The sequence below is a fragment of the Macrosteles quadrilineatus genome, unplaced genomic scaffold (assembly GCF_028750875.1).
Source record: "Macrosteles quadrilineatus isolate MER2022 unplaced genomic scaffold, UCM_ALF_1.0 Scaffold_5__1_contigs__length_97177068, whole genome shotgun sequence".
In the NCBI taxonomy this organism is placed as follows: domain Eukaryota; kingdom Metazoa; phylum Arthropoda; class Insecta; order Hemiptera; family Cicadellidae; genus Macrosteles; species Macrosteles quadrilineatus.
Window position 1 is genome coordinate 74413303 of NW_026542598.1, and position 18306 is coordinate 74431608.

An 18306-nucleotide genomic window follows, 5' to 3' on the forward strand; every position below is an offset into this window, starting at 1 on the left:
TAGTAGTTTGTCTCCAACTCCTAATCCTAACGCTCGCTTTTAATTGCATTCCTCTGACATAGGAATTTCTCTCATAATCAATTGGTTGATTCCTCTTTTGTTATTTTTTAAACAGTGAGTTGTTAAGAACAAGTTTAAAATGTGCATTTTCAGTTAATTGTGTGCAAATAATTTTTACGTCTTTGAATCGACTTTTGTTACTGAAATAATTGAATTAATAATTATATCAGTTAAACTGAAACGATCCACTGTAAAGTACAAACTGAAACTATATCACAGAAACAAAACACCCTTTGTTGACTTGAAACCATTGGCCATTCCTCAGGTATATCAGAGGGTCAGGAGATAGGTTCCATCATACAGACTCTAGTACATTAGTGAAATAGATAGGTATGTTGATGGGTTTTCCTCCCTCAGGATTTTATAAATGTAACATAACTAGTAGCAAGTACATTCTTCCATTATGCCTGTATGAAAACATAACTTACTTTATTTATAGTCTTATATTACAGAGAAAAATACAAATTACGAATTGGGAAAAATAATTTTATTTTTTAATGTCACCTAACTACCTAAAAGGGGTTTTTAAACCAAACAGAATTAGAACTAAGTTCTATCTTCCATTCTGCCTGGCGGGGTACGGCCCTTGAGGGAACCATTCCGGCATTTGCCTAAGTGAGGAAAGAAACCGTACAAACTCTCCTCGGAATGGTCGGTCCGATAGTCAGACCTCCCGAATGTGAAGCGGCTTTAGCTACCTCACTCGGTCAGATTAATAATAAATACAGAAGCTACTTAACTCTAGTTACTATTAATACTAGATACGTTAAGAAACTTATTAGTTAAACGTCTATCCTAAATCACCTGGTTTTCATTTTTTTCTGTATTCCTGAAGGCATTAATGTTATCCCTGTATTCTGTCGAAACTCGTTCCCAGTCAGATAATTCAGTTGTTGATCTCTTCAGATTCATCCTCTTTATAAATTTTTCCATGTCATCCTCATCATGATCTGTTTAGTTTGATTCTCTTGATGATGTTTTTGTGCCATCCTCTTGATGATCTGTTCCGTTTTATCCTCTTGATGATCTCTTCAGTGTTATGCACTTTTGCACTTCATGATTTTTTTAGTTTCATTCTCTTGATGAACACTTCAATTTCATCCTCTTAATGGTCTCTTCAGTATCATCCTCTTAGTGTTCTCTTCAGGGTCATCCTCTTGTTGATCTCTCCAGTTTCATCCTCTTGTTGATCTCTTCAGTTCATCCTCTTGATGATCTCTCCAGTTTCATCCTCTTGTTGATCTCTTCAGTTTCATCCTCTTGGTGATCTCTTCAGTTTCGTCCTCTTGTTGATCTCTTCAGTTTCATCCTCTTGGTGATCTCTTCAGTTTCATCCTCTTGTTTATCTCTTCGGGTTCATCCTCTTGGTGATCTCTTCAGTTTCATCCTCTTGACGCTTAAGTTGTATCCTCTTGTTGATCTCTTCAGGTTCATCCTCTTGAAGATCTCTTCAGGTTCATCCTCTTGATGATCTCTTCAGGTTCATCCTCTTGATGGTCTATTCAGTTCATCCTCTTGATGATCTCCCCAGTTTCATCCTCTTGTTGATCTCTTCAGTTTCATCCTCTTGGTGATCTCTTCAGTTTCATCCTCTTGATGATCTTTTCTGTTTAACCCCCTTGACAATCTCTTCAGTATCAAGCTCTTGATGATTGAATCCGATTCTTCCCCTTGAAGTTCTCTGATGGCGCGCAATGGAGATCAGTCAATGAACAAACTCTGCCAAGAATCCTTCAGAACTCGCCCCGACCACATAGAGTTCCTTAAATTTTACTGCGAAATTGAACAGCATCCGTTTAGTTTCTTAACAGCAATCTAATTGCCGATATAAATTGTTTCTATGGAAACAAAAATATTCACTGACTGGAGTGGTGTGACTAAATGGCACTTGTTCTATGTACCCCGTACGTGTTGTAATACAATGCAGATTACATGCGATGGTGATGTAGGATTGGAAGTGTTTCTAAGGCGATCTCAGTATTATGGTTTTTTTTAGTTTTGATTGACTTTGTACCTAATCTAATCGTAAAAATTAGAGTTGGTAATAGTGACATTTGTTGTTCTTAATCCTAAATTTAAAAAAATCTTCAAAACTGTAGTAAACAGAATACGTTTGATAATGAAAATAGCATTTTAATATTGAATCAACCAGAGATTATAATTTCTTACAAAACATTCAGTCAACATTGGCGCACAAAAGTGACCAACAGGAAAATAACACTATTTTAAAGATTTTCAGAGATTCGGATGATACACCTGAAATGGAGCATGTTTATCTAAATGGACTACTAAGTTGAAGACATGCAAGCAGAAGCAGTTCTATCGTGCCTGCAGACTGCAAGGTATGAGCGTCAGGTATGTGTTAAGTGGTTCTATGTTTGCAACTTGTCAAGCTTAACTGCCTTGTTTCCTTATTAGCGAATCGTACTTAGAACAACACACATGTTCTGAATAGAATGGCGTTAATCGATGTATACGTGATTTAACCGGGAAAAAGTTCGTACATTTTACGTCAAAATGGTTTGAAATGTTTTGAAAATATTTTTATTATACTACCTTTATATTTCCAATAATTAGTGGAATAGTCCAATAATAAGTGTGTATCAGTAGCTGAACAGGTAATAAAATGTTGTGCTCACCTAATAATACAAAGGTTAACCATACTGAGAAGTCAGTAGCTGTAGAATGGTACGAAATTTGTCACAATAATTATAGTTAAAGTTTTGGATTTCAATAATTATTATTCAGGCCAAATAACTTACTGAACAGTCAGCAACAAGGCTATCATATCAATTATAATCAATATTCATACATAACTCATACTATCTTTAAAATACGTGATCGGTTTGGTGTGGTTAACAAAAAATGAAAAAAATACCAAAAAGGCCAACCACTTACTCTTACCAAGCCTCCTTGTCAAACACTTACAATTCTTGGAAGCAACTACTCGTGGTTAAATGTATTTACAGCTTGACAACAAAACAATTATTCGTTAAACAAAATGCGTGAACAAATTTACGACGACAGCGCAGAGTGAAACCTCGGCAGCTGATTCTAATCACGACTTCCATAAACCACTTGACTGCAAGGCGCCAAAGATCCGCAAAGAAAGTGCGCAAAGCTATAAAGCTGGTTGAGTAGTAATTAAAGAAGTTAATATCAAGCGGGGGAAGGGAAAGTAGGAATTGTCCTACGCAAAGTTCCCGGAATTCCCCAACAGGTCCAGTTCAGCCCACCGCAAGTTGTTTATGGTGCATTGCTTGTGTCATGTTTATAAATACACACCTGTTATGATGCGAATCCATACTTACGGGTCCCTAAATGGGCTTGATATGTTTTCCTGTTTTCCTGTTGAACCAGTTTGATATGCCTCTTCGTCATTTGCGCAGTAAGGATGTTGTGATGCTCCTTAAAGTAATACCTTTTTGTCTTGTAGGTGGATGCGCGTGTAGCCTTTGATGCAAAAGTAGTCTCCATGCATACTCTACAATGACTACTTCATACAGTCAGTGCTTAAATCAAAAGGAATTCTCCGAGATAGTAGGGCCAAAAACGTATCAACAAAACGATCAAGGGAAAAGGTGCCACAATGAAAACGATATGTTGATAAATTATGCTTTTTCCATGTTGATGGTGGTTTGAATGGCCGTGGCTTATTCCTATTTGCACCCAACTAAGTCACTTAGTCAGCTGCGTATAAGGAGTCAAAAACTGTTTAGCAAATTTATTTTCCTACATGGAAATGATCACATCGCCACACCTGTAAACAGTACGCAAAATAGTTCATTTCCGCCCCCTATCTGCTGATTTTACTGTTTGCGTTTATATAAAACAACAACATCTGGTATCAAACGACATAACAAAAAAAATCAAACATAACCTAAATGCCATTTCTTATACTGTACAATCATGATATAACTAAAAAGTTAATCTGTATATTATGATAAGTTAATTGTGATGGCAGGAAAAGCCTTGTGAGTATTATGAGTATTATGACCACAGTCATTGCAGCTCTCGAAATGTCCTTAGTTCTCCAGTGACAATAACGAACTTTGCGCTCTTAAAACACACAAATAGCTTATTAACCTTAATCAAGGTGGCCTTTTTTCAAACTACGTGCATATGTTGAACACATTAGCTTAGTGGTGGCATGTAGGGATGATAAGCTAGACGCAGTTATACTGAATGTTACTCATGCAGTCGCCACTGATTTGCCTAAGCACACGCTATTTGACTAGGCCTATCTGTAGAAATTCCACGGTACCGGACAGGTAAAGTCCTTAACAAAATGTTTAATACAGTACTTTTTAACATCATGCTTACAAAAATCACAAACACAATCAAACATCAAACTTTAGAAAAACGATAACTTGAAGGTTTTTCAAACTTAATTTTGCACGTGTATCACGTCGTAGCATTGTGACTATGCCCATTTCCAAGATACAGAATGATCCATATCTCGGAGCAGTAAAGTTCTGCAGTTTAATCGTCAGTTCGTGATATCAGTGAGTAGTTCTGCACGAACAATAACCAGTAAACTACGTGTACCAATGTGTGACTCATGTAATGAGCCATTGAACATATCTGTAACTACCTGTGCTGCTACGTGAGCTAGCGACTGAGTATAAAAAATGTGCTTGATGTACGACTTTAATAAGGCTTGTGATTTTTTCTTACGAGAATTCACGACATCAGACATCATAGATAAGGAAGGATTATTTGCTAACTTTATATTGATTTTTGCAATGAAATTATCAGTTTCTGTATTTTAAATATTGATCGATTGAAGAAAACCTCACACATACCTCATCCTAACACTAAATTGTATTTGGTAGAACTTATTGGACCAATACAGAAGATCAGTTTAGGGCGTACAGTATTTTTGTCTGTGACAGGTTTAACTATTAGGCTGACCATGTAATAGGTACAGTGTGTACAATACGTCTACAGGAACCGAACGCCCTGAATTTGTCATCAAGAATATTTTATTCCGGCACATTCATAGCTGCAGATTTTTTACTTCATTAATGGCACCGACGTGAAAAATATGCACAACAAAAGTTACACGGCATGAAATCGACCTAGCTTATGGCAGTACACACTTGAAGTGCACAGCTGTGCTGGTATAGCAAACACCAAGGCACATTCAATAGCATCGGAGACAACTGGCTCACAGTAGAGTATTGTGTACAGTCAAATGCTTAACAGTTTTGTTCATGGATGAGATATAGAAAATGTTGAAGATGTTTCCAATTAGTAATCGGAGAAATTTTGTAAAAATTCTACATTATAGACATAAAGAAGATTCTATGGTAGAAGAGAGACCAAATTATTGAACTGTGAATCAAAATGGTAGTGAGTTTTGATTAGTCTGTGTATTCACGTGAAGAATGTGAATAACTCAGAATGTAATGCAAATTCACACTAGACCCTTATTACTATAAGTTTTCGTTGATTCCGTAGGTGTGTGCACATTTGATTTCTATTTAATAGATTTACGCATTTATTTACAAAAGTAGTCCTTTTAACCTACTGCAGAACGACAAACTATAGAATCAGGACCGCTATAAAACATTAAGTATTTTATTCGAAGAGAGGTTAAATAAACGTTCTTAGTTTTACTAGGATTTTATATTACTTAATCAGGTTTTAAGTATTTTTTCCCACGGAGGCCAATCAATTTACATTTAAAAAGTTTGCTTTTGAACTTTTAAAAATCTGGATGAGTCGTAAGGGATTTTAAGATTGGAAATAACACTTTAATCGTCACAGACATAAATAGGATGATTTTCCAAAGCTTAATGGCAATCGGTTGGACGGTCATGTAATGCCATTGAGTATACACGAATATTGAACGTAATGGTTATTGTATATTCAATGATAATGCATAAGAAATAAAATAAACACCTAGACAATTAGGCATGGGGTACGTTTAATTGTAAAAAAGAAAAGATTGCTACTGTATTATACTACTCATGAATGTAATCATGAACAAAAGTTATTTGCATTCTTAAATCTGTATAACATGTAATTGCGTTTCATTTTTACTTTCGAAAATTTAGGTTACAGTACACTTATTGAATCAGAAGACAATTTTAGACTCAAGATGATCCATTTATTGACCACTTTTCTTCTGAGAAGACATTTTCTCGAAGAAAATTAGCAAATTTTTATTGAAAAAATACATTTAAAAAAATAAATTTAAAAAATGATTAATTATTGAAAAAATCCATTTATTGACCGATTTTTCTTCTGAGAAGACATTTTCTCGAAGAAAATGAGCAAATATCCCCTTCTAAGGAGGGGTCTCCTCTAGTGAACGTAATGATGTGCCACGTTCAAGGTTCAATTACCGAGGAATGTAGTTGAATAGAAATCTTTACACATGTAATGATGTACTACCATTCTGCTCAGACATGAGTAATTGAAAGTTTGAGATTCGAGTGAAATCACACAGCTTCGCCAACCTTCTCATTGTTTTTGCTTTCTTATGGATGAGACGTAGGTAAATTAGAGATACTTATAATTTATGTTTTGTTTAATGGGATCTGTTTACTGTTTACTGTTTACTTTTACAGTTTATTTGATTTCTTGTGATTACATCAGCAAGCTATTTTATCAAAATGAAACTTGTTTTTATAAATAGCAAGAGAAGAAAAGTGTCTTTTGATTTCAGAAACAATTGTTTAACAAAATACTATTTGGGAACATTTTAATTTTTTGTATGAATGTCATCAGCATTTACCTTTTAAGCATACTTATTGCCGTATAATAACCAGTCTTTCGTGGCTCGGGAGTCCTTCCTTTTTTACAGTAAATTAATGGTTACCACATGTAAATGAATAACCACATAAATTTATTTACCCCCTGAAAAGCCGACATATCGGACATCAATTTCAACTAAACAACACAGCTGCTATAACTCTGGATGTGTAACAAAACAAAACCTGCTGTCCTACAACCTGTAAGTATAGAACTACTATCATAGATAAAACATACTCCTCAAGGAAGTACTCCTTGAGGAGTATGTTTTATCTATGCTACTATACAGTTATTATTTGTTAGAGTAGAGCTTAGGGTTGACCAGTGTTGTAAGTGCAGGTGCCGTAAACCGTTACCTAGTCAACCCAGTTTACGTTGATGAGGGAATAACTACAATTTAAATCCTTTCCTCTTGGTCTCTCCAAGGTTATAAGGAAAAATAAAAATTTACCAAGTATGAATAATCCCCAAAATGCATTCAACATTACGTTAAGTTCTAGAATTCAGTGCGCCCATGTCATTAATTGGCAAGATTGCGGAGACTAGAGATCCTAATCAATGGCTAATAATCACTAATCATTGGACGAATGCATCTTAAATCTTGGTACTGCAAAGTTCACTGAATCTGGATCACCCAAGTAATGCACCGAAGGACTTTAAAATGTCTGAGATAAAAGATTCTCCAAAATTCAGAGGGACAATTTCTTCTCTTACTAACAATGCCATTAGAAGATTGGATGGGCAAAAATTGCCAATCAAAGAAGGTTGATTGTTGATTGGGGTGTCAAGCCAAAAATATACTAAGCCCGTATTGCATGAGTCCTTTGTACGTTATAGGCCTGCACCGAAGGTATTTGAAACGCCTAAGATCAAAGATTCTCCAGATTTCGGTGGGACAATTCCTTCGCTTAACACAGAAGAAGATTTAACGAACAAGAAATATCAGTCTATGACTCTTGATCATTGATCGATCATTGATTATTGATAGAGTGTCAAGCTAAAAATCTACTAAGCCTGAATTGCATGAGTCCTTTTCGCGTAGGTCTGCGAAGGACTTTGAACCCAGGATCAACTTTACCCGAGGCCCTGGCTGCTTTCTCGTGTCCAATGTCGTCCTTCTGGCCACCTATCGCGGCGCTCATCAATGGTATCTCCTCGACCCGACCTTCCGTGCGAGCAATTAATTGTACATCAGAGGGAAAGGTCAGATGATGAAGTAAAAGCGCCTGTTGATAATAAGTCGACAGTTACCGGCGTGCGGAAGACCTTGCCTGATGGGCCAATTGTTGCTCTGTCTGAAGCGCCTTGTTAACGAAATACTTTATGCATCCTTGGTTAAGAATTGTTTCAACGCGAAGTTAGTGGAAGTAATTGAGCTGCACAAGGGAAGTCCGCGTTTACATTGTGGTTGATGCGACGCAAAATCTAATTGTTGGATCTTGAGGTCGCCTTACGGGTTTGAGGAAAGCGTTGGTCTTAGCCGGTAATGAAGCTAAATAACAAGGCAACCTCACTCAGTTCTACAGTCATCTTCCTAATTAGGTACACACTTCCAATGTTTAGCTTAAAATATGCAACAGTATGTCAATATCTTACTTAAATGATAAGTTATATTTTTATTTTATTAATTAGGAAGAAACATGCTATTGGGGACCAAGTTGACAACAAGATTTAGATGAGCTCATTACCTGTATTTAAATAGCTTTTAAAAATTATAGTAGCAGTAGAAACTATAGTAGTCTCCAAGGTACATTTTTCCCAATGGGGACTAGTTAAATGTAATTACTGCACGTTTAAAACCACACACGGAAAACTGTGACGGCTGCTACCTTTTTCTGCGAGATCTTTGAAGATTTTAAAAGAGTGTTCAAGCTGAGATAACATAATTGGAACCTTTGTAGGTCAAACATCTTGTAGTCTGGTATACTTTGAAAACAAACGTCATAAAATGTCCCTCACATTACAATGGGATGCGTGTTGGATCGCACAGACCTCGACCTATTCGACCCTACCCAATGACGACATGATTGCATGTCACCACTTCTGATGCAGTTCATAAGTGATAAATAATCACCAAGGTAATCTACGAAACGTCATCCTGATTTGGATACAATTTAGAGCAGTCATTGATAAAAACAGGAAAATGTAAATGTGAAGGATTTGAAGATGAATAGGAAGAACATTTTTGGAGCATCTTAGTAGTAGATTTAAGGACAACTTTTAAGGGTTTTACAATAAGGGCAATCATTTACAAAAACAAGGTCTAAAAGCACAATGACCATCAACCAACGCTACAGCAAAAAATAGACAGAAATTCCATAGTGCATTTCTGTTTGAGAATGAGGAAATGACAAACTCAATCCTTTCCTCCTGGAATATCCAGGGCAATGAGGAAAATTGTAAATGATTGAGGATGAATAATTTACCTGCGTTTATAAACCAATCAAGGCGTGAATGTTAGTTCAGAATTCAGCGAGTCTATTACATCATTAGATAACATTAATTTGTAGCGTAGAAATGTAAAGGTTAATAAAAAATACCTTTTATTAGACTGGCCAATATCAATCTTCATAGCTCACCTCTCCCTAATAATGTACATGATTCAAGTGACCTTTATTTATTGAAAAGCACTTTACATTCTGAAATCCAAGCTTAGATTATACGTCGGCTATAAGCTCATTGTGTATATCGAGTGGAATGTAGAATGTCAGTTGCCCAACCTGCGTCTTGCAGACACTTTCACCGTGCGGTTGGCTGCATTGACAATACAATAGTCTCAATTGTTTAGTGCTGTTGTTATAGGTTAGGTTTGGTTGCGGTTATCGAAAATACTATTGTAAGTTATAAAACTGTTGGAAATAGTGAGAAGCAAAAGATGTCTTTGGATTTTTCCCTAAGCTGCATGGCGGCAGGATTTTATAATATAGAAGAGTAACGGAAAGACGAGGAAAAGAATGTCTTACTTTGAGGACACACTTGGCCTAGATAAACATAACAATCAGTCTCAAAGTCCACCAAAAGAATCTTCTACAAAAAAAACCACACTGTTACAATTTTTTCAGAGAATTGCCACCACAACAAGAACAATTGGACACATTAAAATTGAGTACTTTTCCTCAAACAAGTCAAAAGATTTTAATGATGAACATTTCAAATGGTCTGCTATAGAATTAGAGCTGCAAAATCAAAATGATTGTGCAAGCTCTGAAGAATGATGTTGTGTAGACTAAAAATGAAGAATAGCTTATATGAGGAATCGAAGAGACAACTCAGGCCCAAAAGAGACACGTACTGTAAAACAAAATAAAGGTTTAAGTTTCAGAATAAAGTATTAAAAGTAAAGTCAAATATTAAGTCAAGTCATACTTATTTTAATACCTGTGGAGTAAGTACGTTAGGCAGTCTTTTTTAACAAATGAGATAAAATACTGTAATACTAAAATACAAATACATTTCAGAAAAAGAGGAGAACGCTTTTGAGGTCATAAATTAAACGAAACGTGCCAAAAATGACCACACCAAAAATGTATTCAGTCACCAGTCGTACTTATAAGGGGTTATGTTCGATTAAAAAATCCCACTTGTTTTCTGTTTACCCAAAACAACAACTGGCTGGTGGGTTTTCAACTGGTCTATTGATACTATTCAAGAGTCTGAAAATAATATAAATCATAGGCAGAGATTGTGATTATGATTCACGACTCCGATTGGCGTTATTTTTAGCAAATAACGAACAGTGCTTATGTCAAAGATATCAAATCGTTGATACATTTAACTAACAATAAACATGCGTAAGTTTACCTGATAACTTGTTTAATTTTCCATGTTACTTGTCCTAACCACTAGAGATAACAATGATAAGTACTTTACCCCTTAACATTGTCTAGAAGTCACGAGACCATTGGAGGAATTCCCATTTTTGACAAATGTCGTCAAACAAACGTATTTTTAAAATATCACGAATAAAGGATCATAAGAATAACATAATTTACCAACTTTTGTAATACATAAGTGCCTTTCCGCTATATTTTGATATCAAAAAGATTTCACGAATGCATTAATGTTTTGCTTGTTGAATTAGTTATTCAAAATTTAGGCTTTCTGGTCTGGTTCCCATTAACATACCCACCCGGCTTGACATTGGACCAATTTCACGGATGAGAACTCAGGCATTTTCGACTACGCCCTTTTGTACAGTAGTACCTAAAGCGACAGCTCAATTTAATGCTACAAGCCAAAAACAGTAGGACAGGCGTAACATTAGAACTCTGTTCAACTGGAAGAGTCTAGTGTTTGTCACCAACAAGTTTTGTGCAGGTTATGTTCGAGTAGTTCATTACCAACAAGCTTTGTGCAGTGTAGGGACGTCTTGTGCAAGTTATGTTCAACTGGAGTAGTTTTAGCTGGTTATTTTCAGCTGCAGTAGTTCATTAGGCCTACCAACAAGTTTTGTGCAGGTTATGTTCAACTGGAGTAGTTCATTACCAACAAGTTTTGTACAGGTGCAGGTTATGTTTAACTGCAGTAGTTCATTACCAACAAGTTTGTGTAGGTTACGTTCAACTGGATAGTTCATTACCAACAAGTTTTGTACAGGTGCAGGTTATGTTTAACTGCAGTAGTTCATTACCAACAAGTTTGTGTAGGTTATGTTCAACTGGAGTAGCCTAGTTTGTTACCAACAAGTTTTGTGCAGGTTATGTTCAACTGGAGCATTTCTCGCCTCATGCTGTACTGTTGCAGGCTAGTGATAACAGTTGATAAATGTGTTTCACGGTGTTTGCTAAGCTGCTACCGTTATGACTGCGCCATACCTAGGTTGCACACGTGCTACTGCTATGCTATACCTACCTGTTAGTTATTAAAACCACGGTACGAACATAATAGTAGATTATAGTTTTTATGCAGCATGTTGGTTCTTCTTGTGAATCAACTTAATTATTCAAAATCAATTATTTGACAGGACAAAGTTCATATCACGACTGACAAATGAAGTTCGTGGTTTGATGCGCTCCCGCACAAAAATATACTTAAGATAGAGAATGTCACTGTTGATCACAGCTATGTTCGTAGTTACGCAGGTTGCAAAAATAATCATTTTCAAATCTGTGCTACATACCTCATCGTCTTTTGCCAATATCTCAGTTAATGGACGAAGGTTTTTAGTCCGACCGCATTTCCTAAGACATTTTCAACTCCTTTCCGTCGCAGAATAGTGACGGAGCTACGCAAATGCATTAAAAGACGACCATCTTGCAGTACTTGACACGATTTTTCTAAAATGGTCAGGTCTGTTTGTAAAGTAACCTTTAAAACGCCATAAACATTAAACTTGTGTCACCCACCTTCTACATGAAGTCTTGACTGTTGAATCGGTCATAAATTAGATTTACTTCAAACGAATGTGTTTTTAAGTAGTTTTATAATTTATCGACACTTTTCCTAGTCATAGGTTTAACACTTCATTTCAAGGATGTTTCATAAATGTCACTCATCTGCTAGTACTAATTTGTTGTGAAATAATATGTGTTTTTATAAGTGGTCGAAATAAATTGTTTTAGGATTCCAGAATTAATGCTATATTTCCCTTTGCTGAAAGGGACCCCCCGACCTCCAAAATTGAAGTGTAAGTAGTTCTGTAAAAATTACTTTTTAATGATTTCATAACAATTGTAAGGTAGAAATAATAATGCAATACCCTTTAACTTTTCAAATATCTAGATCTACACAATAAAGACTAAAGAGTGATTTACCTACCTCAATCTAACTGTAATTCTCGCAAAAAGTTGCTAAAGTCCATTTTCAGAAACTGTTACCTCCGTATTTTGTTTACAATATGTCTGGGGTTAAACATTCAACTGAATGATCAGCTGTTAAATTGCAATTCATATTTAACTAACCCGTTATAAAGCAAGTTTGTCAGCAACACTGAATCTTTGAAGGTGAACTCTAGATATTGGTTAAACCTTTGTTAACCCATAGACTAACCGTGTTATCTAAGGAAAAACGCAAGGGGGGCGAAGTCTTTAAGAAAATGGTCTTTTTCATTTTCATTCTTATGAGCGATGGATCAAGGTTTTAATTTACAACTTAATCGTGAAATTGGTATAATAGGACAGCTGAAAAAGGGCTTGCTACAGGCGTGTGTCACTTTTGTTCCGCAGTTGAAGGACAATTTCTTCACATCACTTTTGTTCCGGGGGTCAGCAGGTAGATTTCGGGGCCGGCCGAAACATCGCTTTTGTTCTCCGCGGACATCTCTCTTGTTCCGCGAGAGAGGGTGCTGCACTCTCCCTTCCCCAAATCCTCTCTTTCGCTCTCCTCCTAATTCTTTCTTTCAAAGGTTAGGTTAGGTAAGGTTAAATTATTGATATTTTTGTTAAGGAGAAAATGATAATTTAACGAGTTTTATTTAAAGCCCGCATGAAAGAAAGAATTAGGAGGGCCAAACAGAGGATTCTAGGGAGGGAGATTGCAGCCCCCTTTCGTGGAAGAGATATGTCCGCGGAACAAAAGCGATGTTTCGGCTGGTCCCGAAATCTACCTGCTGATCTCCGGAATAAAAGTGATACAGCCTGCTACAGAGAAATGTATATGTTAATTATATGGATAAAATGTTAGCTACGTATGCAGGAAATACATTGTAATTGACTCTTATCGATGCATAATAATTGACAGGTACAAAGAATATACTCTGTGTGTTTACGTAACCGTGGTCTGTAATGCAGATATGTTTAGTCCTTGCTCTGTGGTGCAAGTGTAATTATGTGTCAGCAATACCTGTACTGTGTGATTGGAACATGCTCAAGTAATTGTAGAATTACAACAGATTACTTGGCCTAGTTATTCGGTAATTATTAATGGCCATGACAAAATAGCTAAAGCTCATATAGTAATTTGAACCTTTTATATATTCGATAAAAAGTGTATTGAAATTCAGTCTATGTAGGCATGTTGTTGCGACATTGGGAGGGGAATAAATTTACGACACAAATTTCAAAATATCCAGCTGAAATTTAGAGACCTTTCTGCCTTTCATAGGATTTCTATCCATGGGAAGGGGTTTCATATTTGATAATGGGATAAGAAATTGTGTTAGCAATTACTGTACTATAACAATAAAAGTAACTATTGGGAAAATAAAAAAAAATATTCCTGAACTTTAGTAAATAAAAATAGAAAACATGGTGCCCCACATGAGTATATTTTTGAAAAAAAACCATTGCTTTTAGACATTTTATTTTATTTTATTCCAACGGACATTTCATTTTGATACTTAAGTCTATTAGCTTAGTCATATAGTCAAAAAGAAAGAAACTGCGAAGGCTAACTTCGTTCACATTTTTTAGGTGGTCTTAGGGGAAGAAATCTATCCAATTCACTCCATCCTTACCTTTAAAATAATTGCTCATAAGCTGATTAAGCAACATACATTTAAGTGCAAAAAAATGGTGGGGGAAATTCCCCTCAAACCGCCTAAATATTGTTAACCGAGTATAGAATTATGATTGACTATTCGATACTGAGGAAGACCATCTATATATATGGACCAGCTGTAGCAATTTTTTTTCAAAACTTTGTTATTCTGTTTAGTAGGCCTACAGAGACAATGGTAACGTCAAATTTCTAGAGCATGTTTACATAAGCCTTTTATTACTGTTCGAATACTAACATTGATATTGCCAACTTTCATAATGGAACATATGTACACAGGTGGAATTGGTAAATAGTTACATAACAGGTTACATTACTCTCTAATCTTCTCGAGCGAATTGAGCATAAAAAACCCTACGTGCAACTAGTTATGAATAACTCTAAAGCTATTTATATAATAAATTTAAACCATCGATCTACATTACTTATTACAATCTGCGGTTCATCTGTTACACCTCTTTTTCAGCCGAGCTACTCAACTGATTTTTACAAATGTGTTATTTTAAAGCTTATGAACCAGCGCCCCTGCGAATGGTAACAAAATAGGTAGAAGGGCTTTGACCCCAGATCCCTTACGTTTCAATTATTTCTAGAGTTCACTTTCAAAGATCCAGTGTTGCTGACAAACTTTCTTTGTAACGGTTTGAATCTGAATTGTAATCTAACAGCTGATCGTTCAGTTGAACATTTAACCACAGTCAGATTGTAAACAAGACAGACGAAACAGTTTAAATGGAAACGATTTTAAATAGGCAATTTTCACATGGGTCCCCCTCGTCTTTATATAAAGCCAATAAGATCACTAACTTTTGAGAAAACTGTAAACCACATACTTAAATGAAAGGTGAACCCACTTTAACCCCAAAAAACCTCCACCCTTAGTTAAGGGGGAAGGGGGTAAAGGGGTATGACCCCCTTTAGTCTCAGGAGTGGCCTTAATGTGAAACTTCCCCGAAAAATATCAGATTTTGTATAAATCCTCAATAATTTAAATGCTCATTCGATAAGGCACTAACCTCAATTTAAGGGCTGTATTTAATCACATTTAAAATATTGAAGATGCGCCTGCTGTGACTTTTTTTCTATTTATAATTGTTTGTTTACTTTCTTATTAGATAACCTTTTCATTTTTATCATAGAATATCTATTTTGCACCATTACGAAGTGACAGTAGCCTACGTTTTTCTTATGATGAGGGATAGTGTCCAAACCTAATTTAATTTGGTTTTAATTGTTTATAGTTATTAATTCTGTTTTCTATGTTTAAAACGCAACAATTGAAGTTGTAGAAAAATGTTATGTATTATTAGGTGATACATAACATAACCATAACAACCATATAGTTTGGAAGGAGCATTTTGTGTCCCGATTGGTACAAAAACTAATATAAGTATGTTTTCTTGCGACATGGACATTGATGCAATTTATAATTACATAAAAAAGTGCCCAATCATCCAGTTGTTCGCATTGGACGAGGCAGTAAAGAACCACATCTCTGCGTTATCTCGCGGCGCGCTCTTGCGTTGCGTCGTTGCGTGCATGGACACTGGACAGAGCAACTAGTGTTTACGAATATTTTAACACATGTACAGATAAGTTAAGACCAACAGTTAATGAGTCCGTAGGACAGAAGATCATTAAATTAACAGGCAAGATTCTAATGTCTGTCCATCTATTCATTTCGCGGTAAATGCCGTACAACTACACAAAGAATATCAGTTTTTAGCGAATTTCCCTATAGGGAAGTAGCTATTACCGTAGGTGGCACGGTAAGACCTAGACCCGGGACCGATTTACTTTTTCATTTTGATGTCCCCAGAGGCCAAAAACACTATTCGTTCAAATTTTTATATATGTATATATATATAGACTTATATATATATATATATATATATATATATATATATATATACGTCCGTGAACGCGATAACTTGAGTAATTTTTGTCCGATTTTGATGAAATTTGGTTTAAAGGTGTAAAGCAGGATAAACTTGAATGAGTTCGCGAACCAGCATGATCGGACCATGGGAACGGGGCTTTACGGGGGTTTTTATGGGGTAAAAATTGGTTTTTCTCACTTTTGACCCTCAAAACACAAAATTTCCCAATTTCTCTTTAGACCTTTTTAAAGAGCTTAAAAAAACAAATAATTTAGTATATGAAAGTATTTTTGTTCGATTATTAGTAACGGAGAAAATTTAAAAAATTGTAAATTTAAAATTCCCATGTTATTCTTATGGAGAATATTGTCAAATGTTGTAGTTTGCTTGTTTATGAATATATTTTGATCAAACTTGGCAAATTTATTCATTTTCTACTAAGCTATCAATATTTTACTCAAAAACACACTTTATTAGTTTCCTTGTAGCAGCAAACCTAGGTACTCGTTAAACCTAATGTTATTAAAATATATTTTACTGAAAATCAATTCAGACAAATGGAAATTCGCTTAGTCGGCAGGTTTGCTGCGGCGGGGGTATTTACATAACTAAACACATACACAGTATTTTAGCAGACAATTCAAGTAAGCTGTTATCCACTCCAAATACCTCTATTGGAAATATTTAACTCGTAATTAATACCATTTAATACTCAAACGCTGTAAATACAATTTGCTGACATAGCAAATACGAAATCACAACTGGGAGACCACATATATTTTCTGGATCTCAATCTTTTTCAAGAACCTACAAACTGATATCGAAGTTCACAAAACTATTGGGCTTAATCCAAGTGATAGCATAGATTTTCATCAAATATTTGATGGACAGTTTAATAGATCATCCCCGGCGTAAAACGCTCTAAAACGACGTAAAAAGTTCTTCATCCCCTAAAAACAATTTTTTACTATGTCATCCAAAAAATATATAATCAAAGCTTACATTTTAAGTGATAAAAATCTTCTAGCTTTCTTGGTGTATTACTTTAACTGTACGGTAACATTGAAATGTAGTTCAACCGTTTAAAGATATCGAAACGAGAATCAGGTGGCAATAGTCAGTAACAATAAATAATAAAAATATCCTCAAAAATTACCAACTATGAACACCGGCACATTCTATTCTTTACAATCCTTAAGGACAGCCGTTTTATCCTTAATACCTTAAAAGTAACACACGTAGGTGACATTTAGTTTAAAAAATCATACTAAACAAAAAAAACCAATCAGATATTTATTTAAAAAATGGGTAGTTAGGAAAAACTTCTTACTTTGTTAGTATACTCCAAAAACAGCCGAAGCTGCTGCCATTGGCAACCAATCTGGAGTAAGATATCGTCATGGTCCCGGACCGCACTTCACAGCACTCACTACACACAACACACTGACAGACAGACAGACACTGGCTGCTACCAGCGACCCTAGCGGGCCTCCCAGCAACCACGAACAGGTATCAAGGTCATCCACAGGTGGATACTGGATGATGACGTCTGCAACATCGCGAAAGAGATTTGGTCTTTTGGAATTTACCAATGGCCAGTGTCCTGGCTTTGGCTTTTGATGGAGGGTGATGCGCCGACTGGGTTCTAGCACGTCCTCAGTCCTCAGTGCTTCAGCCTATGCAAGAAGCTAGAAGCATAGATTTACATGACTGTAGAATTAAAATGGACGTAGTTAAAGTCAAATTCAATTATTTTAAAAGAAAAAATTTTCTTTCAAATTCAAAAGAAGATTACTGGTTGGCGAACAAACAAACGTTTTAATCGAACCTAAATAAAAGGGCACTAAATCACAACATCATTATGACACACAATGAATCATTTTGTGGCAAAGCTCAGAGAAAAAATATAACTTTAGACTGCAGCGCAGTCGTTGTTTTATAATTATTAATTGGCTACAGTTTATCCATAATACTATAATAGTGGGACCATTTTACTTAGAATATACCTACTGACTGTACTATACAAATTGGATATCTACTTCAGTGTCCTATGATTCAATAGCTGTGGGGTGAAAATAATAGCGAAGAAGTTCCATATGTACTAAGTGCTTGTTTTTCAACCAAACATTATAGTATACATTATAGGTTATAGTAGTATGTTTTCTGTGAC

The 18306-nt window shown here is 35.6% G+C and overlaps 1 protein-coding gene across 4 annotated transcripts in view; it reads right to left on the bottom strand.

Moving 5' to 3' along the window:
- LOC128994431 (bestrophin-2) overlaps positions 1-17598 on the bottom strand; it is a 97185-nt gene extending 79587 nt beyond the window's left edge. For all 4 annotated transcript variants that reach the window (XM_054418992.1, XM_054418991.1, XM_054418993.1 and 1 more), the window contains exon 1: positions 17467-17598. In XM_054418992.1, the coding sequence (XP_054274967.1) occupies positions 17467-17537 (71 nt within the window). In that variant the 5' untranslated portion in view covers positions 17538-17598. The remainder of the gene's footprint in view (positions 1-17466) is intronic.
- Between the last annotated feature and the right edge of the window lie 708 nt (positions 17599-18306).